This window comes from Manis pentadactyla, chromosome 2 (genome assembly GCF_030020395.1).
Source record: "Manis pentadactyla isolate mManPen7 chromosome 2, mManPen7.hap1, whole genome shotgun sequence".
In the NCBI taxonomy this organism is placed as follows: Eukaryota; Metazoa; Chordata; class Mammalia; order Pholidota; family Manidae; genus Manis; species Manis pentadactyla.
In genome coordinates this window covers 213,554,731-213,579,261 of record NC_080020.1, presented here as the reverse complement: position 1 = coordinate 213,579,261, position 24,531 = coordinate 213,554,731, and the positions used below count along the sequence as shown (strand labels likewise).

Sequence of the window (24,531 nt, the reverse complement as noted above, 5' to 3'; positions counted from 1 at the left end):
TAAAGACTCACAGTATAACTCATCTGTTTTTTTTAACCACTGTGAGTCTTATGCAATAAACTCAACACATCTTTAAGGTCTCTGATTTGTTTCCAAAGGAAGTGGATAAAAATATTTGACTTGAGCAAAGAAACAGCTTGTGGATGTCTTCAACAATCAGAATCAGCCTCAGATCAGAAATGTTCTCCACTGTGTTCCTTTTTTTTCCCTCCCCAAACATCTCTCCTGAGTAGGGCATAGTTTTTGACACTGTAGATATAACAGTAGAAATATGATAATAGCAGTTTCTTGACTGAGTGAGGCTTAAATTTCAGTTGAGAGAGACAGACTATAAAAAAACAAATAAATAAGCAAGAAAAAATCAGCAATTGGTAAATGCTATACAGAAATTAAATGAAAAATGTAATTGTGACTACTTTAGATAGAGGTCGTCAGCAAAGGCCTCTCTGAAGGGCAGCATTTAAGATGAGACTTGAACAATAGTAAGCCAATTGTAGGAAGATGAGAATAAAAATATTACAGGTAGGGGAGGCCTGGAACAAAGGCCCAAAAGGAGGAGTGGGCTTAGTGAGTGTGGAAAGAGAAAGAGGGCTAATGTGGCCATAGAGAGGCTGGGAGGGAGGAAGTGAAATTAAAACTAAGTCTTCCATCCAGAGCATAGGATGTGGAATGTGCACAGAGGCAAATACCTTGATAATTTTCTCATTTAGAGGGACTATGGGAACTGTACCGGCTTTACCAGGTCTCACAGTTTTGCTTTATTTTAAAAATGTATCATAAGGAAAGGTGGGTGTGCAATATGGGTTAGTTCAGTCCCTATAGCATGTCTCTGGCCAAGCTCATTTGTGTGTCTTTTCCAGATTTACCAGGTTATACCATTTTCCAAATCAGACAAATGGTATTTGAGAAGAGCGAAAGGGCAAGGATGTTAAAAACTCATCAGCATGTCTCTCAATATCTCAGAGGTCACAGATGTTTAAAAGCCAAGTGTGGAAGAGTAGGACCTAGATGAAGGATTTCTTATGAACTGTTTTATTAGACATGATAACTTACCCATTTGGACAGATTGAGATATCAGGATTCTGGGTCTGAAAATATGTCTTCCAGCTCAGTGATGTATGTATACTAAGGAAAGAATAAATCAGGCCTCAAAATATATTTTGGTCCTGAGGTTTACAGGTTCATAAACTCATTGTCTTCAGCTCATTAGGGAGAGAGCTGGCTCTGTGGAATTGATTCACATTAATCAGAGTTATCATAGACTGATTAATAAAAAGTACAATGCCAGTTACTCATTACTTCTCAGGTTAAAACTACTGGCTGAAAGTCACATCTGTTGATCAGCACATACTCTTCCTGGTAGGAAAATCTATTTAAAACATTAAATTAAAGTGATGTTAAAACATTAAATTAAAGAAGGTTAAATGTTAAATATGGAAGCTAACAAAATCAACCAGGATATTTTGAAGGGCTATTTTCATTAAGTAATGGCAGCCTGATACAGTCATTTTTCACTACAAGGACATACAGCCCCAGGTGGGCAAATGGTCTACTATTTAGCTAAAGAGGGAAGGCCATTCCTAAAGAAACACTGGCAAATTTTTATTCCCAGCCTCTCATTTTTGTAGGTCTGGGCCACTGTTTCCCAAAGGATGGTTTAAAGACCACCTAGAGTAAAGTTACAATGGATATTTATTTAAAAGTGTATTTTTAGCCCCTGTCCCATACTTCTGAACCAGAATCTCTAGTCTTGGGCTGAGAATATTAATTTTAACTAGTTTTCCAGGGGACTGTAAGTACACTAATGTTTTGAAAACCACTGCTAGCTGCTAAGCTATATGACCTTAGACAAGTTAGCTACACTTAATGTCTCCAAGCCTCAGTTATTTGTCTGTAAAACAGGAATAATAATAGGTCTTATCTTCTAGAGTTTTTGCCCAGATCAAATGAGTCCAGACATGTAAAGCCCTTAGAACAGCATCTGGCACCAAGCAAGCCCTCCATATGTGCTTGCTATTATCATCATTACCACTCTTCTTGTCGTCACCTTCATTGTCATCATTCAGCACCACATTCCTGTTTGCTCCGAGATTCAATTTTTTTAATCAAGCAAAACCAAGTTTGTTGGTTACTATGTGTAGAAAGGGAGCCTGAGCCCGTGACAGAGTCTTAGTAGCATCTCCCATATTGTTTTTCCTTGACAATATTTCAGGGTTTCTGTCTCTTCAGGATGGAAAAGACAGTATTCTAAGCCAATTCCAAATCATGCAAAAGTATAGATTTGATTTTAGGAAGGTTTCTAGTGGCGCCCACATGTTTGACTTGAAGCTTCCATTTGGTCTCAGATTTTGGCACATGCTTACCCTGTCTTGAAGCTGGACTGCATCTTGCCTTGAGGCTAAAAGTGCTCTGTCTACTCACAGCAACATACCAACTTGTTTAAAGTCATCTCCCTGAATGTCATCACTGTTATTAATTACCCTTGTATTTACATCTTCCTTCAAAAAATGAACAAAACGTAGTTGGTTTCAGCAGAGTGATGGTGATGGTGATTCTAGGTAAGTCAGCTGGAATCTTGGAGGTATCACGCTGGTATGTTTGAAGTACAGTACCACACACCATGCTTTGCAACTTGTCAGAATTTGTAAGTACAACATAGAATAGCACCATTCCTATCAACTCTCCCTTCATCTGAATATTCCAGAGTGGGCTAGAAACATTAATTAAATCTCAAAACATCCCTGTGACATTGACAATTACACCAGTCATTCCTGCATTTCAGACGGGCACATTAAAGGAGGAAGAGGTTAAGTGAAGTTAATTCTTGGCTGATTCAGCAACAAAACCACTCAGGGAACTTTTTCCTCACTACAGTCTGAACCATTCTGCAATTCGTTTCTTCAAACTTAAGCATAACATTGAAAACAGAGTAGTTGAAAAATGAATACATTTTTGCAAAAACAAAAATTAAAGTCTAACCTGGGTGATGAGAAAAGGAAGGTATACCCTTGGATTAACCAGGGCTTGGCTACTCGGACGTCCTTTACGTCCAGTGCCCTTCCCAGAGCTGGACTTCTTCTTTTCTAATCAATATGGATTCTTGTTCCTTTCTCTCATTTCCACTTCTCAATAAACTGTGATCCTACACTCTGCTGTTGGCCTGCAGTGGGAGAAAGAGCCAGGCTACTGATGACAAGCGCGTCCTTAAACAGCCTGCACTCATCAGACCCGCAGCGCCCCACTTGGCCCCGCCCCATTTCCCTCGTGCGCCGGTTTCTGAAGCACACTGCCCAGCTCCCGGGTCAGCGGCTGGCAAGGCTCTGAACTATTTTTAGCCAAGTCCAGGGCTCAGGGAACTAAATTTGGATAGGTACCTGAGATTTAGCTCTAGCTTAACTTCTATTTTGCTCTCATTACAATTTATCATGTCTTCATTTTAGACTTTTTTGGAAAATATAGCTGAGAGAGAAAGACAGAACATTTTGAACACATAGCAAAAAGAAAATTTCAATTCCCCGTAACGAACTTGAGGTACACATATATATAGCATATTAATCTTAAATATACATTTTGATACACTTTCATGTAAGTATATACTTGTTTGACCATCACATAGATCAACATAAAGAACACTAGCACTCCGGAAAAGTTCTTACCTGCCCCTTCCCAGTCAATATCCCTATGCCCTAGAGGTAAAATCTATTCTGATTTTTATCTTTTGATTAGTGTTGTGTTTTTGAATTTCATCTAAATGGAATCACACAGTATATACTTTTTATGCCTTCTTTTTCTCATTCATAATGTTTGTGAGATTCATCCATGTTGCTACATGCAGCAATAGATTGCTTTTTGTTTCTCCTGTGTAAAATTCCACCATGTGAATATACTATAATTTACATATCGATTCCCCTTTTGAGGGGTATTTAGCTTATTACAAAGTCTGGTTATTAAAAATAAAGCTGCCATGAACAGTTTGTTGGTATCTCTTAGTGTTCATACACACTCATTTCTGTTGGGTATATACCTAAGAATGGAATCACTGAGTCATAGGGTAACCTTGGATCTGACTTTCGTAGATGTGCCAATTTTCTAAACTCGTTGACCATTTTCTTTCCCATCAGCAGTGTGTGAGAGGTGAAGTACATATCCTTACCGACACTTGATATTTTCTGTCTTCTTAATTTTAGCCATTGTGGGTTGGTATCTTATTGTGGTTTTCATTTGCATTTCCCTGGTGACTAATGATGTTGAGCACTTTTTCAGACATTTATTGGACATTTGGACATTTGCTCCTGCCCATTTTTAAATTGGATTGTTCACCTTTTTCTTATTGTTTCATAGGATTTGGATTCTTAGTCTGTGACTTGCCCTTTCACAAAACTTAATTTTAATGAAGTCCAATTGATTAATCTTTCCTTTTATGTTTAACATTTTTTTTGTATCCTGTTTAGGAAGTTTTTAACTGACCTAAGGTCATGGAGATAGTCTCCCATGTTTTCTTCAGAAGCTTTATTGTTTTGTTATTTAGGTGTGACCCATTTAAAGTTTACTTTTTAAATATGGTATGAAGTAGAGATCAAATCTCTTTCTTTTTTTCCCCATAAGAATATCCATTGCCCAAAAATCGTTTCTTGAAAGGACCATTTTCCCCCACAATATATATGTGAGTCTGTTTCTGGATCTATACTCTCTTCTCTTGGCTTATCTATTCTTATATCAATACCAAAGTATCTTAACTACTGTAATTTTATATTAAATATTTTAATCTGATTGTATAAGCCACCAACTTTATTCTTTTTCTTCAATTTTGTCTTGCCTGTTTTAGATCCTTTGTATTCCATATATGTTTTAAAGACAGCTTATCAATTTTGACCACCTACCCCCTGCCAAGAAAAAAATAGTTGAGATTTTTATTAGGAGTGCTTTGAACCCATAGATTAATTTGGAGAAGACTGATATCTTAATAGTGAGCTTTCCAATTCATGAATATGATACATAGCTCCACTTATTTAGGCCTTCTTTAAACATAGTCCATTTTTTAACTTAACAATAGATATGTTTATCTAATTATGTCAGTAAATATTCTTCTACAACATCATTTGAAATGCTTCAGAGTAGTCCACTATGTGGGAGCAACACAGTTAAATGAATTTCATTATTAGGCATTTAAATTATTTCTAATTCTTCACCATTTTGGGAAATCCTGTGATAGTCGTTGTAGACATAAATCAGAACAAATGGACTTCTGGGTAGAAGAAACTTTTGAGAATAGTCAAGGGTTTTTGCTGTGTGTATGTGTGAGTATGTGCGTGTCTCCTTCTCTTTGGCTTGCTTTCTTACCACTCTCAGACACACACACACACACACACACACACATAATACCATATGTATTCAGCAGAAGGTATTAAACAAATGTTTCTTCCCATGCTCTGAGTAGTTTAAACATTACATTTACATGTCCCATGGCTCAAGCAAATCCCATTCCATACCAGAATATCTGGGTTGTATTTTTTAAAACTAGAAAATTTAAATATTTTTTTAGCTACTAAATATATGACAATTTTGTAGCATTAGGTAAGTCAGATTCTTGGACCCTCTGGTTCCTCATGTACAAGAGAATAAGGGCCATGGCACCGAAGTTCCTCCAAGCCCTGCCATTCTACTATTTTACTTAACAGATGCCATTGGTAGAGACAAAACAGATGAATTCAAATAAATAAAATACATCAGAGCATAAAACATAGTTAAAGGAAAACACAAGGAAGAAAATACCTATGCTAAATACAAACAATAGAATTTTCCTATCCAAAATATACTGATAGAAATTGATACAGATATATAGATCCAAATATATATGGTCAGTATTCATTTACATTCCATAAGTAATCAAGGAAAATGAGCCAAAAGTTAGCACATTTGATTATAAATATAGTAACTCACCATCAGGAAAAATAAAGAGACTCATTAAAAGTGCAAATTAAAATGACATTAATGGATCACTACCCAACAAAAATAAATGGAAATGATAAAAACCCCATAATGGCTAAACTATGGAGAAACATGATATTTAATGGCTGCATAATATTCTGCTACAAAAAATACCATTGTTTAACAAGTTTCCTATATTTGGGCATTTAAGTAGTCATTGGACAAATCTTACTGAAGAACAATCTATGAATATGTATAAAAAGCTAGAAAATGTTTAATCATTAACTGATAATTCCACTTTGGGAAATTTACTCCAAGTTAAAAATGGAAATGAAAATCAAAAGTTTACAAAATTATTAACAACAGTATTTTTGTTAACAAAAACTTGGACAGAGTCCAAATGTTGCAGTCAAAACATAGCTAAGTAAAAGGGAGAATGAAGTCTTTAAAAGAAGATTTACTTATATCTTTGTTCAACAAACGTTTGAGTGTCTATTAATAGGACTTCTAATTTTAAAAAAAAGAGTTAGATCTAGTCTCATCCTTCAAGGAACTCCAACTCAGGGAGATTGGTGTTATAATTATAGGCTATGTTTCTTGAGGATTTACTATGTAGAAGGTACTATTTAAGTGATTTGGATATATTAACTCTTAATACAACAGCCCTATGAGGTGGACATCATTATTATCCCTGAAGCACAATGGTGAGATACCTTGCTTGAGGTCGTCACATTCCAGTGTTAAGATGTATCATCATTTATTTAATTAATCCCTAGTCATTACACTCAGGGGAAAGGGGAGTGGGTGGCTCTGTACCCCTGCATCAAATACCTTGGTCATTTAACATAGAAATAATAGGGAAATAAGCAGTAGAAGGTACAAAGTACCATGGGAGCACTAAGAATAAAAGTGTAGGCTTGTAAGGGTAGAGGATGGAGAGCAGGGGTAAACCAAAGATGGGCTAATCAGGGAGGAGAGTGTATGGAAAGTCAAAGGCAGCATGGATTGTGGAAAGCCCTGCTCGGTGTTTAGATTTCATCCTGAAGATGATGCTGAGTGCCTGAAGGATGTGAGAATATGGGTTGGATGGTGGGGAGACCAATTGGGAGGTTTCTGCAACTGTCCAGATGAAAGGAAAGACAGATCTAAACAGAGGTAGTACCAGTGAGGGTGAAGGAGAGGGACCAAATGATGAGAATGGGCCCTATCAAATCACAGCAATGAGTTTATAAGCATAAGCAGGCTGGGGGAGAGGGCAAGGAGGGCAAAGAGCACAAAATGACATGTAAAATACTGATAACTTCTCAAACAGTGTAGGCATATGTACTGAACTCCGCTGGTGCAAATAGAGGACAGAATGAACTCAAACTGAGGAGACACTGTGTCCTGAACTAGGTTCTTCATGAGTGTTACCTCACTCAGTGCTCCCCCCTCTGCCAGGCAGATATCTTTATTGCTATTTTACTGGCAGGGATACTGCGACTCCCAGAGCTTAGGTGAGCCACTGGGGGTGTGGTTTATCTGTGGGGGAGCCAGGGTGTGAGCCTTGCTCTGTATGATCCCACATTCCTGCTCTGCAACCTTCCTCATTCTAGTAGAAATGAGTGTAACACATTCTTTTCTTCCATGAAATTTCAATCATGACAATTGAAGGAGAAATTCAGACTTGGAAAACTAGCAGGGGAAAAATAATCTTGACTTCATCTTTGATGGATCACTCTCCTTCATCCCCTGTAAATCCTGCACCACCATCTTCCATTACTCCCATCTCCAAGGCAGCTCCAGATGCTTCCTCCTGTCCATTCTCAGTACTGTGGCTGTAGCATAGCCTGGGTCAGCCCAATCCTGCCCAAGCTGATCTGATACCAGGCTAATCTACTTGAAAGGCATTGTGTCTGCTCTTTTCTCTGACCAAACATTTTGAAATGGAAGCCTTCAAGACTTCTTAATGAAGATTCTTCCTATTTCCAGTCTCGTTCTCCCCCAGCTTCCCACTAACCCGTCATGCTTCTTCTCTCAACCTGCCAGCAGCTCCCATCACACTCACAATATAACCCTGTGTCCTCGACATGTCTCTCTTTTCTGCTTCCGACTCTTCCTCTCATCCCCTCTGCCAACATGATGTTCTTCATCTAGGCCAAGCATATTTCTACCTCGGGGCCCTTAAATGGTACTTTCATCTGCTAGAAATAACCCTGTCCAACCCACCCTGAGATATCTACATGGCCCTCACTCTCATTTTATTCAGATTGCCACTCATCTGTCATGTTCTCAGAGAAATCTTCCCTGGCCACCCTATCTAAAAATAGCATTCTTCTTTATCTCCAGCCTCTTACCCTGCTTTATCTTTCTTCAAGGCCCTTAACACCAAACACACACACACAAACACACACGCACACACACATGCACTCACAGGCCACCTCCTAGGAACTAACCATCCTGGTTTGCCCCTTGGTTCTGAAGCAAAGGACTTTCAGTGCTAAACCCCAGAGAGTTCCAGGCAAACTGGGATGGACTGATCACCTATACCTCCCTTCCAGAAATAAACTCAACGAGGAAAGGACTTGACATTCTTCTCTGCTGTATCTCCAGCACATAACACAGGGGCTGGCATAGAGTAGGTGCTCAATCTATATTGGATTGAACAAGTGAATACAGGAATATTTTCCTGTTTCAAACAGCATCAGGTTTCAACCCTTCTGCCCAGCATTCCAGTTCCTCCTTGACTGCCCATCCTAATAACCTCACCCTATTTCCTACCACTCCTGTGCACCCTTTGCCCCCAGGCATTCCTGCCTCCTAACACATTTGCAAACTTCACCAGAAACAAGCCCTTCATCTGAAGAGCCCTTCCCTGGCTCATCTACCTGAGTCAATCCCTTTAACAAGCTTTGTTTTGTTTTTTTGAGATCTGTACAGTGACCAGTGGAGAAAAGATGCATGAGTCCCTGCAGAATTCCCCAGGGCATTGTTTCAAAATACATACTCATCCACTCACTCCCAAAGCGGAGAATTAAAACTTCTTTGATGGGAGGAGGAGAAATCAAACATTGGTATTTTGAGAAAGCTCCCTAGATGATTCTGACAGCAAGCACACAGCCATTTGAAAAGCATTGAAATGCACTTCACAATCTTTCACAATCCTGTTCCCATCCCTCACTTTCAATGCTTTATTAAGGACAAACCTGATCTCATTGCTCTCTCCTGTTGAACCACATTCCTGGACACTAGTACTCCAGACCTGGCATGAGAATAGGGGTAAGTCAGGGTAGCTTATGTGTGACTGACTCGTCTGGGAGCCCTCTCAGATGTGTGGGACAGGCGTTACCACCCTTACCTTGGCTGTAGCTGAGAATGGCCCCTCCTTTCTCTCATTCCTGAAGACTCCGCCCCACTGTGAAATCACCTACTTTCTGCTGGCTCTCCCATCATGATGTGAGCTACTAACTATCCCTGCCATCAAAGCCGTTACAGCCACTGACCCAGCCCACCCCTCTACTCACTCTGTCCCACTCTCTCTTACATCATGTCCCAGGGCTGGTTACCTAACTGGTCCTGACTTCTAAGTCACACCACCTGGTTCTTCCAGTCAGAGCTTTGGAATCAGACTGCCCTGGTAACTTAGAGGTAAGTCAAAGCCTCTGAGCCTTCATCCCTAAATCTATGAAAGGGAAAATATCTACTCATAGGATTTTCAGGGGGATTAAATGTGATAATGTCAGTAAAAATTCCCAGCACACAGTACACTTAGGAACCTGCAGCCAGAAGCCTTCTTTCTGACAAAGGAGCAATGCCTGTCATTTGGGCCTTGGGATGCTGGCTGTCCTGGCCAGTTTGGGCTCTGTCTTAACAGAAGCATCACACCCAGAAATACCCTAATGTTATGTGGATAGGGGATTACTCAGTCACATTCTCTGGGTGCTTTGTTCAAACTTGGACTGGAATACAAGGGGCCAGAGAAACCTCTTCTTAGCAACTAGAAAGTGGTGCTTAGAGCTGGTGGCACTGATAAAACATATTGGGACAAAAGAGGAGACTGCTGTGCTGATTGTTGACCAGGCTGTCCTGCAAGACTAGAGGATGAAAAATAGGATGAGAATTGGCATGGAGGTGCAGGACTCTAGGGGATTCTTGCACAGGGAGGGGAGGGGATGAAAAGAGTAGGTTCTTGCACAATTTAATAGCTTTCCAGTAAAAATGAGAGGGAGGGTGCATGCAAGGAGAAAGAGAGTGAGAGAGAGAGAGAGAGAGAGAGAGAGAGAGAGAGAGAGAGAGAGAGATCTGAGCTAAGAATCCTAAGTTCCAGGTTCAAGTCCTAGTTTTGCTATTAAATCATACAATTTAAATTTCATGGACCTCAATTTCCCAAGCTACCAAGTGAGTAAGATCAAAAGTAATTGTATCTTTTAAAAAAGTTCCCAGCACATATGTTAAATCCCTTTTTTCCTTCTGACCTTACATTTCCTTTGGTTTGGAGCCAGTTTGCTCCCTGGCAACCAAATCCCTAGATGCCATGAACTGTCCTCAGCCCACCCCTCTTAGGGGATCAGAGGTTTCAGAGTCTCCCTCCCTCTCCTAGCTGCCTGTCCAACCTTTGTTTCACATCTAAGGCCCAGGTCTGTCTGTGAGTTAGAACTAGAATTGTCTCCATGCCTATCGCTCAGGGTAGTGGAAAATACTGAGAGATGTTTTCTGTCATGCTAAATTAGAATCCTCAATGGCTTTGCCCATAAACTTTGTTATAATTGGTGGTTGGAATCCATATTACCATGGATACCCTTTTACAGTTACATTAAGGATTAGATTGATTTTGCAGACTGATCTGGGAATTCAACCACCATTTGTACCACAGTCTCTGTGGGAAAATACATTATGTGTTCCAAACAATTGACCTTTTGGAGTTGATCCAGTTCCTAAGTTGTACAGGACGGCCTGTACAATATTATGTTACATTTTGGGTTTCATTTGTGTGTCCTAGAATCAAAGACTTGTCAGAGCTGGAAGAAACTTTGGAGATCATTTGTTAACAGACTCAATTTGTAGGTAATGAAGCCAAGGCTCAGAAAGACAAATTGGTCTAAGGTTATTCAGCTACTTCGGTCTCTCACCTCCAAGCCAATGCTTTTCTCACTACCCAAATCATTCTGTGGTCATTTTCCCCCATAGTCATTATAGCCACTGGAAAGATGGAAAGTTCATGTCTTTTTCAGCATAGAATCAAACATTCTAAATGCTTCAGAAATACTTGATTGGTTCATGATTCACTTTGCTTTAGAGGTCTATTCACCAAGATTTCCTTAAATAATAAATACCATAAGGTCATTTCAGTTAAGTATTTATAATAGACTGGATTTTGTTTAAAGCAAGACTTAAATAATTATTCATAAATATTCTATTTAACTAGTGTTTCTTTCCTAAAAGGACCTGTTGATATTGGATGTCACCCCAATAAATATTTTTCACAGCTCACAGACACATTTGGTTTGAGTGTTAGGAGACACATGCCATTCATTTTTAATGTGGTTTAAGGAGAGAGCTACACATTTCATAACTACATTAGAAAACTTAATAATGCTTTGTTTATTTACCAAAAGCAATTTAAAGAGATTTATGAAACCATTCAGAAGTAAACCTTCTGCAGCTGAAAAGGTGATTCATACATAATTTGGATGTACTGCAGGTGGAGAGCAACCATCATGAGAAACAAAAACATTACATTGTTTTCTTTGAAACAAACTTTCACATTTTATATACTTTTCTTCACCAACAAATGCATTCACTTATTTCCTGGTATCTTGTTTGAATGAGCAGGATGGGAGGGCACTGAAAGAGAATCTCATACATGTAGATGACATGATTTTATTGTAAGACACTAGCAATGATCTAAATAGACAGCTGGTCCTGTAATCTAATTATAAGAAAGAAAGAAGAACTACAGATCAATTCTTCAAAAATTAAATAGTTATCCTTTATGATAGCTGCCCATCCAACTTCAGCTGCTTTATAGTTAACTGTTCTTCTACATGGCCAGTTAATGCCTTCAATTACTTATTTATTTTGCAATGATTTCATCTCAAAGGATATACCAGAGTTAGCTTGAGACAATGTTTCACTGAAAGTTTGTGTGTGTGTGTGTGTGTGTGTGTTCATAAGTGGGGAGTGGAGATTATTGGCCAAGGGCAGAGGAAGAGGCATTTGGTTAAACCTGGTTTTATAATTTTGGGGGCTAAAATTACTGAGGACATGCCTTATGATTTAGCTGATAGCTTTGGTGCTAGATTATTCTCTTATGTGTGTATTGAAATGAAACCAAACTAAATCTTTTTTTATTTGCTTTGTAAGTTTTTTTAGTTGAAGTATCATTGATATACAATCTTATATTGGTTTCAAGTACACAACACAGTGGTTTGACAGTTACCCATATTATTAAATCTTCACTGCCACTAGTACAGTTATCTGTCAACTTAGGAAGATGTTACAGTATCATTAGCTATATTCTCCATGCTGTACTACCATCCTTATAACCAACTTATATTATAATTGAGAATTTTTGTGCCCTTTTATCCCCTCTCCCTCCCAATCCCCTCCCTCATGGTAACTCCCAGTCACTTTGCAGTGTCTGAGTCTACTGCTCTTTTGTGTTTATTTTATTTTGTTTTTAGATTTTAAAAATACATGAAATCATGTGGCAAAACTAAATGTTAAGGAAAATTCTTGGCCTTGCCCAGGTGTACCACATAGGACTGGCTCTGTATTGTAGGGGATGATCTCCTACTTATGCATGTGTCCTTGTCTGGTTTCTCAATATCCTTGAATTGAGCAGACTACAAAAGCTTATGACATTTGATATACGGAATAGCTGCCATCAAGATATATCAAGTAAATTTAGAACTTACTGCCACTTAAGACTTAGAGACTTGATTAAGAGGAATCATGTTTATGGAAGGACATCCCAATGAATGTTGATTCTTTCATTTATAAACTATCTCAGATTGGTCAGGGACAGCAAAGAGCTGTAAATTACTATCACAACCCCAGATTTTTCTACCTAAACCTATACACGTTCATACTTATTGGCTATTGGCCAATATTGAGAGACATAAGAAACATCCCTGTGAAAGTCTGTGCTATGTTTACTAAAGGGAATCATGAGGCTGCTGTTCACTGTGTTCCAAAGTGCCTTTTCTTGAGGACAGTCCATAGGGACATGTCTCTGGTCTCAGCACACTGATGTCTGGGTTCCTCTGAGCACAGGTCTGCCTTTATGAAATGGGCATGTCCCAGGCATTTCCTGTTAGTAAGTACAAATAAGTTCATGATGTTATTAAGACCCCAAATCAGGATTCCCTAAGCCCCTTGCAATCAGGAAATCCAATTTCCCTCCACAGACATTTCTGGAATTACCCAAGGATATTGACATGTGTGACCCAAGTATCTTCCAAAGCCTAGTGGTGTGCTGGTAAGTGTTTAACAAAACCAGCTCTCTGGTGGAAAAAGCTATAGATTTTTTAGATATGCTAATTTCCTTGGTGTAAATACTCCCATCATGGCCAACATGATGTCACTGAACATGGAATTGGAAAGAGATGCATAAAAGCCTATCACTGAATAGCTGATTTTTTAACAATATGGGTTTAAACTGTGTGGGTCCACTTGCACATGGTTTTTCAATAAATATAATTTTTGGAAGATTTACAATTTCAGCCATATTTTTCTCTTCTTTAGCTTATTTTGTTGTAAGAATACAGTATAAAATACATATACATACAAAATATGTGTTAATTTTTTCATTAATGTTAATGTCAACTGTTCATGTTTATTAGTAAGACTTCTGGTCAATATAGACTATTAGTAGTTATGGTAGACTAATAGTAGTAGACTATTAATAGTTGACTAATAGACTATTAATAGTAGATTAGTAGTAGTCAAAAGTTATATGTGGATTTTCCACTGTGCAGGTCAACTGTGTAGCATTTCCACCACACAGATAAAATAGATGTAAACAACCTCTAGACTACACAAAATAGTGAAATATAGCAACATAAATAGGATATGATGAATGTTGAGTAATTATTATCTTTGTTTTTAGGATAATTTATTATAAGTCTCTATCATTTAATTTTTAAAATAATGGCTCGTTAAAAAACTGGCGTGAAAAATTCCCAAAAGTTTAACAACTGGCTCTCATGAGCCACTGTAAGCTGGTTCCAGCACCACTATCTAAATTCCCACTGGGTTGGGAGTCCCACCTAATAGTTTGCCTTCAGTCTGTTAGATTAACAATCCTGGTCTACCAAGGAGCAGGACCTTAGCCTAATTTCTTTCCTGACTCTTGCTACATGTCCAGTCCCTGCTCTACAGTACTGCTGCTCACCACAGTGCCTGGGCCAACCGATGTCTCCTACACCACTGGGAGTCTTCTCCTGTCTCTGCTGGCTTCCTTAACAGCTGACCTCCACTCTGCCCACAGGCCACTGCTCACACTCAGGAGCCTCCTCCATGTCAGCATCTGCCAAGCAAGGGCTTCTCTTGCCTTGGTAGCCACCTACCCATGAACCTCATGGTGGTTCCGATTGCTGTTGCTGCTTGCAGCAGTGTCTCCTCCAGCCTTTGGATCTCCACCTCTTACCTCTTCCTCTGTCCACAATCTCTTATCCACATTTTAAAGTCCAAGTAAACTTTGAAAACTGAGTTTCATGCAAATAGAACCAAAACTCATTTAACAAGTAGGATAAAATGGAAGTGAAGCATGATCCCAATTTTATAAAATAGGTGTGTATTTTACATATCCTACTGGATATTACTAGATACCTGGGTTTGAATTCCAGATCTGCCACTTATGTCTTTGTGTGATTTGGGACTAGGTATTTAACCATTCTGTGCCTCAATTAATGCCGTCTAAAAAGTAGATATAATAATAGTACCTACTTCATAGTACTGGTGTAAGGATTAAATGAGATTACATGTGTATAACATTTAAAACAGTGCCAGAACACATACCAGGATCTCAGTAAACATTAGCTAGCTATTATTAGCGGTATGAGCTTAAGACAAGCATAGACGGCCATCTTGTCTGAGCTTCTGGACAAACTCCTGAGGAGTGAGTATAAAGACCTTTGATTTTACAGTTTTCTTTGAAAACTCTGGTTTGCACAGGTCCTTTGCATGGCTCTTCTTCCTCCTGCCTTTCTAGAAGCAGAACTGTGTGGTGGAATTAAAAGCTGGCCATCCGACCTTTCTGAACCTCCCTGTTTCTTTGTTCCCCTCTTCTATGTGGTGGGTGATACAGGCATGAAGATAAATGTGGGTTTACCCTGTAAGAGCTTGCAGAGTGTAGGACAAACGCATAAACAATTACAAGGTAGGACGATTAAGCAATATAATGGAGGAATGAATAAAAAGCGTTATGAAAATATACTATCCACACAGTGGATGGAGCTCTAAGACATGTGGTAGTGCTACATAGAAAACAGAGTAGTACCCATGTAAAATACCGCTGACCCTTCCAGAGCCCATTTTAACTTATTTCATGCAGGGACATTTGGGCGACTAGCCGTGTGGAACGGTGGGCATAAAATCTCTTATTTGCAATGTCCAACTTTTCCAGTAAAGTGACCCCTTCATACTTCCTAAAAGCGCAAGCCCATCTCGAAGATGGGTAACGATATCCGCACTTCTCGGTTGACGGAAACATAACGGATTGCGTGCAAAACCAGGGAATGAAGTCAGCAAAGAAGCGGTTAAGACACAAACTCTGCGGAGCGCCCCGGCCCTGGCAGCTGGGCAGCGGGAAGGTCAGCGCTGCTTACGTACGCTCTGCGTAACGTGAGCTTCCTCGGTGCAGCAAAACCCGGGACCCTCCCGGGCGCCTGCGCTGCCGCCGGCGACTCGGCGCAGTGGAAGGGTGAGGGCGGGCAAGAGAGAGCAACGCACCTGCGCGAAGGCGGCGGCGGCGGCGGGCGAACCCAGCCCAGTGCGACTGCGCGAAGACTGGGACCGCAGGGAGGGCCGCGAAGGAGTGCGTCGTGCGCCTGCGCCGGGGGCTGCGTGGCGCGGTGGCGGGGAAGGGCGGTGTGCATTGAGCGGCGCTGCGGGTGGGGCCGTCGGCGGCGCTGGTGAGCCTTGCGGAGTTGGGCGGTGCCGAGGAGGAGGTGGCGGCGGCTGGGTCTGACGCGGCCCGGTTCGTGGGGGCCCCGCTTGTTTATTTATTTATTTATCGTGTGTGCCTCCGAGTGTGCGCGCGCTCCACTACTTGGTTGGGAGGGGGTGGGGGGAGGGCCTGGGGAAAAGGGGGAGTTAGGACCGGGGTCGAAACGCCGCGTGACTTGTAGGTGAGAGAACGCCGAGCCGTCGCCGCAACCTCCGCCGCCGAGAAGCCCTTGTTCCCGCTGCCGGGTAGGAGTGTTTGGTGCCGACAAAATGGCGGACGGGGAGCTGAACGTGGACAGTCTCATCACCCGACTGCTGGAGGGTGAGTGCGGGGCCCGGCTGGCCTCGGGGAGGGGCCTCTTCCCACAGCCCCTTCCGCCCCGAAGCGGCCGCGGAGGAGGGGGCCTACAGGCTGGGCGGCCCCCAAGGGCTCGGTTTGGGGGAGACGGGCGAGAGGGGCTGTCCCCGCGCGCGGCCGGCTAGGCCCGGGAAGCAGTGCCCCTGGGCCTTTGGGGGCGCCGGCCAAGGGGGGTGCGAGGAGCCCAGGGGTGCTGGGTGACCCTTCCCAAGGAAGGTGCGAGGCTGCGTGCCTCCTGTGCATCGTGTGTCCGTGGAACGTGTATTCTTCTATTCTCTTTGTGCATTGCCCTTCGTTGCCTCGATTCTCGTTCCGGGAGTGAATTTTATGAAAACCTCCTTGAGATAGATCATTTTTTGATCGGTTCTGCTTTTTACATGATACTATATGACTTTTTTTTTTCTCTATTTGAGGAGAGGGTAATATTAGCAGGAGCTAAGTGCCTCCCGTTTATTATTTAGTTAGAAAAAATAGTAAAAGAAAAGTCTTTGACCGAGCTGAAGATGCACGCAAGAAAAACGAAAGCTAGACACATTTCCTAATGGGATTAGCTTTCAGGTTTGAGAATTTAACAGGTTTGAACATAGACTGAGAAAAGGTCTATTGTAAAGCCTCTCGTGTTTAAAAGGTATTTACAAGTTTTTGCAGCTTTTGAAGTTTCCTGGCCCTTCTGTTTTTATTGAATAGTTTTATGTCGGGGTGGGAGATTGAAGGAAAGGGACAGATGGAGAGGCTAGGATATTATTAAAAGTTAATCGCTGTTCTTTGCCAGTGAATCCCATTACCCCCAAAATTTGCGTCATCACCAGTAGCCTTCTGAGTGTGTAGACAAGAAATGAAGCCTTTAAAAAAATGAGAGTGAAAGGGTATTTCGCCGCGACCCTCCTTACCCAGAACGACTCAGGAGACGGGCCCACGCAAGAGATTTTATGATCTAAAAGAGAGTGGCTGCTCCAGAGGGAGTGGGGGGGGGGGAGAGAGAGGGAGCAGCAGAGAGAGCAGTGGGACGCAGAGAGAGAGAGAGCGAGCAGGGGGACAGAGAGACAGAGACAAAGAGAGGGCAGCAGAGAGACAGAGAGAGAGAGAGAGGGCAGCAGAGAGACACACAAGAGACAGAGAGAGAGGGCAGCAATGTGGTGCCTTTTATTGTGGCGGATCCGCTCGGCCTTTTGCCTTGGGGAAGGGTCGAGATGTTTAGAGATAAAGCGGGGTAAGCCCAGGCAAGTCGCAGGTGTAATTCTCACCGGCTTATGTGCTTGGGACCATGGGGCAAATTGAGGATAAATTACTATTTTCTTACATTCCTCCCTTTTCTGTTTTGTAAGTGGTAGAGGATTTGGGAAGGGGTGAAGGTCAGTCTTCAGTAACTGCTTCCTGCTGATTAGGGGCGATGAAGTTCATTTTTGTATTGCTGGGGGGCGGTCCTCAAATGAGCCCTTGGTCTGCAGTGGTGATGGCATTTTCCAGGTTGAATAAGGATCATAGTCTTTGGAGAGGGGTTGGTAATCCTGTAATATAAGCTGGTTAAAGGTTTGGTTAGAAATTTTTTGCACTTGGACTGATTGCTACGTTTATATAGGGTGGCTGAATTAGTAGCATTTTTTGGGACATATGTGTAGACAGAAAAGCAACCTGTAGGGCAAAGGGAATTCTTGATGGTGCAATCTTTTGGACAGTCTGAAAGAGAAAAAAGGGCTGGCATTGGGAAGATAGGTCTGATGGAGAGAGTAAGTGTTGAGACCAGGGTTAATAATCCTGAAGCATGACGCTTGTTGAGGGAGGTCTTAGGACTCCGTGCGGGCAGAAACTTCTTCAGGGATGGTGGAAGCGGAGATGAGCAGCGCGAAATGCGGAGAGTAAGAGATCCCGTCAGGGTGGCGGAGTAGGAACCTGTGGGAGATTTGGTGGGAGGGGAATAAGTTGAGACAAATGGCTTAAGGTGGGAGTTGTGTATCCAATGGGGAAGACTCTGGAGTTTAACTGCAGTGGGCGTGGAAAGGATTACTGTGTATATTCTTTACCATTTGGGAGTTAGGAATGGTGTTGTTTTGGTGTTTGGAGTGGGCATGGTTTGGAGAAGTTTTTTACTGTCTATGGTAATGGCCTTGTAGCGCGGGGAGAGATGAACTCTCAGGTATGTGACCTGAGCGGCAGACAGCTGAACTTTGGAGGGTGAAACTTGATAGCTGTGTTCTGAGAGAAAGTTTAAAATAAAAGTAGTATCCTGTTGAGAAGTTTGTAGGGAGGGACTGCAGGGGAGATGATCATCTACATATTGAAGGAGGGTGGAGCTCTAGAGAGTAAGGGATTTGAGGTCTAGTTTTACAGCCTGTCCAAAAAGGTGGGAACTACCTTTAAAGGCTTGGGGAAGGACTTAAGTGTTCTCTGGATATTAAAAATTAACATAAGGAATTTCCTGCCTTGATTTTTCTCTGGGATACGGGCGTCTTGGTCTGCGAGCATATCAAAAGGCTGCCTGCTCAGCTCCCAAGGTGGGCTGAGGTATTGTCTATTTGCTAAAGAATCCTGCCTTTTACTATGCCGTCTACAGCTGGGTCTGCAGTTAGTTGCTGTTTGCAAAATTACCTCCTCAGATCTGAAGGAGGAAAGACAGCACAAAGGCCTGGGCCTTTTAGTATGCTAAAGTAATCTTATACACGATTACAAATGATTAGCATAATAAAACATGTGCTACTCTTCTTTATCTGGGGAATATTAACTGATCTCACTGAAGAATGATGCTAGAGCTTAATGTTCAACATAGTTTTAGTAGGGGGGGGGTTTCCTAGCATGTAGTTTTACATTGCTCTGACTGCAAATATCCTGCCTTGCTTTCTCCAGACGCTCTCACCTTATTCTAAAGCCTGTGGTCCCTGTCTCATTCCCCCCTCTACAGATGGAGACTCTAGCTGCTGCTAGGGAAAAGGGGCGATGACCGCTCTGGCTGCTTCATGCTGAAAGGGGGTGCAGTAAAGGGTGCAGCTAGGTCTCCACCACTGGTCAGTTGAGAGGGCCTCAGAAGGTTGGCACTTCTATTCCGGGTTTCATTTCTATTATTATTTGCAGTTTTGTGGCTTTTAGGCAAGATAGAACAAATTGTTATTAGGTTAAGTAGCAACATCTGGAGTTGGATTTTCCATTCTGGAAGGACAAACGACAAGATTAAGAGTGCATGGCTGAATATGAGAACTAGAAATATGAGGAGTCTAATTGAGAATCATAGCCCCAGGTATCATGGGGAAACTAGAATGTTGAATCGAGTTTACATCTCAATGACTAGTATTAGGATTTAGTATAGATAAGACAGCATTATTGAAACAATACTTTTCTCTAAAATCACCCTCATTTTTATTAGAAGTATCCAGATTAAGAAAATGATTAACAGTTGGCTTGATTATTTGCATAAGTGCAGCAAGAAGAGTAATTGATTACATGGGATCTTTTAAATGTGCTTTGCTGGAACTTTTTGGAAGGAATTTCAGATTGGACTTTTAAGGGCTTCTTGAGGCCAGAAAGCCAAGCCAGACTTGCCATCAGCTTGTGCCTGCAGTACCTGTAGATTTGGGTGAATTCCTCTCTTCCTGATGTTCCTGCACCTGCCAGGAAGTGACCTTCCTTACTCACCTGCAAGGCTGCTGGGAACTCTGTAAGCAAGGTACCAGGCCAGTTAGTTCTTCTAAGGGGCTTTGTTGGCTTTATAAAGTCAGTCTTAGTTCCTTAAAGCTGTCTGTTCATATCTGAGTTTACACACGTGTCTCTCAGGTATGACGTTCCAGTCAAAGCCTTGGTAATATAACCAGTGTTTTTAATTGGTCCTCTTACAAGGAAAGCAGATTCTTATTTAACTTATGCAAATAAACATACTTCCATGAAATATAAAAATAGTCACTGAGAGTTTTTAAATTCTGGAGGGATTAGGTAGAGAGAAAGATAAAGTTTCAATTCTGCGTATAAAGGCAGTCATTTACTAAACTGTTGTCAGCTTAAGAGAAAAAGCTTAAAACACTATCAACATTTGAAACAAAAAGCCACTAAAATCATCATCTTTAGTTTACTTAATCCTATGTAACTAATACCTGTTCTGCTGAAATCTAGTTTTTTACTAGTTTAGGAATAATAAAACAGTAAGTATAGATGACAAAAGACTTACAAATGACAATGGTTAAAGATCTGATGAGAGCTTACTGTAACACAGTTGTCATAGGGAAATTTGGGTATTTCTGTAACACAAAACATTCCGTAACAAAGTATCATCATTCCCTGTGACGGTGCCTTCCAGGTAATTAAGCAGGTAAATAAGCCAAATTAGCCAAATACTTTCTCCAATGAGAAAAAATTCCTCTGACATGTTCCAGGGGCCCTCTGGAAAATATCAGAGTTAACTAGAGATAAAAAGCACTTTTTTGAATTTGATTTTGGGAAGCTGTTAAAAGTTTTAAGGCACTTGCTTAAATAGTTATTCACATTAGACAAAGCTACACTTCACTATAAGCATTTTTCTTTGAAAGATTTAATAGACACTATCAACTTAAATGACTTTCGGTAAACTTAGGCAGCTGATAACCATAAGGACATGTCTATTCAGTTCAACTTAAATTATCATTAATGCTTAATATCTTCTATTAGAATTTTCTGGAAATTTTAGAATACCCAATTTTTACAAGCGCTTGTCTTTAAATCAATTTTTATTAATACCATCCAGAGGTAGAAAAATATTTTTCATTTACACACTTAGACACAAACATACAGATTGAGACATAATGATACAGTGAGAGGACAGACAGAGCTCCTGGCATGAGCCAGGAGGGGACGAGAGCCCATGGTGGTGCATTGTCTAGGAGTTTTATAGGCAGTTGAGGATATTTGGGAACGTGAAAAAAGCTTAGGGGTGTGGACTTTAAGGCAAGTAATAGGTGTTTAGGATTGCAGGGGAGACAGAGAGAAAGCTTGGTTCGGAGGTAGGAGAAAGCCTGGATATATGGGATCTCTTTCCATTTGCCCGTATGCTCACAGAAGTTGTATAAGTTACGGAGAATTTTTAGGATGTAAAGAGCCATTTGGGGGCCATTTAGACTGTCCAAGGGATATTGTGGCCAGATCTCATTACAGTAGCGAACAGGTTTGAGGTCTGGAGTTAGGTGGAGGGGCTTTAGATTATTGACTAAGCACCCTAGCGGTGAATCTGCGGGAATGGAGGGGCCAGATCCCATGATGAGAAAGAGACTGTTCAGAAGTCGCTGAGGCGTCCCTGAGCGATTGAGAAGGTCGCGGAGAAGACCAGGCAGTTAGAGGGTCGTCACCACCTCTAACTGTGGGGTCGAGGCAAAAACGCTGGGGAGGCTCGGTACCTGGTACCAGGAGTTTTTGAGTCGAGTAGATACGCAGATAAAGGGAGACCGGGCCTCAGTGGATGAGGGTTCTCACCATGGGGAGGCAGAGAAGGGTCGACTATGGGGATCAACCGTGACTCTGAAAGTCGTGGTTGGGGGTGCCCCTGTCCCAGAGGAGCCCTTGGGGGTGCTGGACACTCAACGGTCACTTCCCAGGTTCCAAAGGGACATTTAAGTCGACCATGAAGGGGAGACTCACCAAACTGAAGGCCGGTGTTGGGCGAGAAGACGAGCGACCGGGAAAATGGATGGTGAGTCCGTGGAGGAGGATCGGGCAGTGAGGGTTCCCAAAGCAGCTCAGGTTCCCGGAGGAAGAGCAAAGTCAATGAGAGAGCCTCATCCGAAGTCACGGCACCATTGAAAGGGTATCTCTCCGTGACCCTCCTTACCCAGAACGACTCAGGAGACACGGGCCCACGCAAGAGATTTTATGATCTAAAAGAGAGTGGCTGCTCCAGAGGGAGTGGGGGGGAGGGGAGCAGCAGAGAAAGAGCAGTGAGACAGAGAGAAAGAGAGAGAGGGAGGGAAGAGCAGGGGGACAGAGAGACAGACAGACACAGAGACAGAGAGAGGGGGGGCAGCAGCGTGGTGCTTTTTATTGTGGCGGATCCGCTTGGCCTGTTGCCTTGGGGGAGGGTCGGGATGTTTAGAGAGAAGGTGGAGTAAGCCCAGGCAAGTCCCAGGTGTAATTCTCCCCGGATTATGTGCTTGGGACCATGGGGCAAATGGATGATAAATTACTATTTTCTTACAGAGAGTACTCTTTCAGAAACCGTCGAAACATATGCACTAACTAACTTGCTTTCATATTACCTGCAGGTAATTGTTTAGTGAAGCAGTATACTTAACATTTGGAAAATAATCAGGATTGTATGATGGATGAGGGAGGGCGCTAGTTCCTTTTTTCAATCAACGTGTTATCTGATTAGTTCTGTGTGTACACCCGTTGTGTAACAAAACTACAGTATATTTGCTCCAGATGTGAAAGCCTTTCTAGCTGTGAGTAGGAGGCAAAGTTTTACGAGGAACTCTCACTTACCTTTTCCTTTACTACCAAGTTATTCCTGAGAGGCCTGCTGGTGCCTGCAGCCTGTGTTCGCTACTTTAGACTTTGTGGACTTCTAACAGATGTGAACATCTTGCTGGGTCAGTGGGACATTTGCTTTGGAAAAAAGTTGTATTTTGTAATTGTAATTGTTCTAAGAGCGAAACATAGCTATTGAAAATTTTTAATATAGTCTTTAACTTTTGGGGAAATTTAGGCCCACCAACTGTTTTTAGACATTTTAAACTTGGTTTGTAAATAATAAGTATTGTAAAAGTCTGATGCTTGTATCTCAACTTCTACGCCTTTATTTTCCACATAGTTACATATTTATATATTTTATAGGCGTAGAACAGTAGATTTATGTGTTTTAAAATGTTTGAGCTGGAACCTTTTAAGTCAGACACATCTTTGTGATTATAGATACTTAAACTGTACTAGTTGTTCAAGGTTATTGGAAAAAAGATGGTGAGGGAAATAGGCTTAAGTGAGTGATTCCATCTGTTTTTGGGAATTCAAATTAAATGTTTGATTCTGGAGTTGGAGGATATCTTTTTTTTGGTGAGAATTCTAGTCCAGACATTTTCACCTTTTAAATCAGAAAACATTTTTTTTACCTGCTTTGTGCCAGTCACTAGGAATCCAAAGGTAAGACACAGCATCTTCACTCAAGGAGCTCCCAGTTTAAACAAGTAATTTTCAGGCTTTTCCAGCCTCCTCTCTGTTCGTATGTTCAACACATTCCCATCAGTGAAGTTTCATGACTTGCTGCTTAATCGGGAGAAGTATATTTAGTTTGACAGTGCCTCCCTGGGATTCTTAAATTCTCCAGGCTCTGCCTTTCCTTCCCCCTTTCAAAATACAGAGCCGTTCAAAGACATACAAGACAGACTTGGATTTTCTGAAAATCATGTTCAGTCTTCACTTTTCTTTGCTTTGTTTTTCAGTGATACTACATCCTAATGTAACTCAAATTTAGTTAATGGTATTTTGTAAAGCTGCCTAGCCAGAATACCTACAGTTAGGTTTTTGTTTGTTTGTTTTTAGTATTAAATGAACATAGAAGTTAAAATTTGGCCAGAAGTCTATACATTAGGGGGGAAATCAGCAAGACTTGATCTCAATTTAAAATGTTGATTGTAGTTCCACAAGGTAGTCTTGAATCTTTTTCTTTTTTACTATGTAAAATTGCCAGTTAGCTGTAACATTTTTAGTAACTACATTTTAGGAGTTGCTTTGTATTTTTCTATTTTAGGTAGGTATATGATCAGTGTAGTGTTTTCAAGGCACCTCTGGGACTTTTAAACAGTTTTGTTATTTAATGTAAAACAATATACTAGTCTGTTTGTATAGTGCATATTCTCTAGTATGTTTTCTTGAGTTAAGTTTTATGTGGAACTGAAAGCCAGAGATGTCTGCCACTCTATTGTAGTGATTTATTATAGTGCTCTTGACAGATTGTTTAGATTGACGGTAGCGCCTATGAGTATTCAGTTCATATGGAGATACCCAGTAAAAGCTTTTTTCAGTAGTTCGAAGGGAATTAGGATGGTAGTGGGAATATAGCAGAATCCCTTGCAAGTTTTATTCAAACTATAAATGTTGAGTTTATTTTGGAGGAGGTGAGTTAGATAAGTAGAATCTAGTGCGTTTGGAAAGAG

At 41.2% G+C, this 24,531-nt stretch overlaps 1 protein-coding gene and 1 long non-coding RNA gene across 4 annotated transcripts in view; one reads left to right on the top strand and one right to left on the bottom strand.

Annotated features, from left to right (window-relative positions):
• Window positions 1-3,224, bottom strand: part of LOC118921637 (uncharacterized) — a 43,455-nt gene extending 40,231 nt beyond the window's left edge. The window contains exon 1 of the long non-coding RNA XR_005028436.2: window positions 2,980-3,224. This is a non-coding gene — a long non-coding RNA (uncharacterized LOC118921637). The remainder of the gene's footprint in view (window positions 1-2,979) is intronic.
• Window positions 3,225-15,891: 12,667 nt separating this feature from the next.
• Window positions 15,892-24,531, top strand: part of PPP1CB (protein phosphatase 1 catalytic subunit beta) — a 48,136-nt gene continuing 39,496 nt past the window's right edge. The window contains exons 1-2 of one of the 3 annotated variants that reach the window (XM_036903587.2): window positions 15,892-16,043; window positions 16,260-16,399. In XM_036903587.2, the coding sequence (XP_036759482.1) occupies window positions 16,348-16,399 (52 nt within the window). In that variant the 5' untranslated portion in view covers window positions 15,892-16,043; window positions 16,260-16,347. Of the gene's footprint in view, window positions 16,109-16,207; window positions 16,400-24,531 lie in introns of those variants that run through there. The other 2 variants (XM_036903588.2, XM_057497313.1) reach the window with 2 other exon arrangements.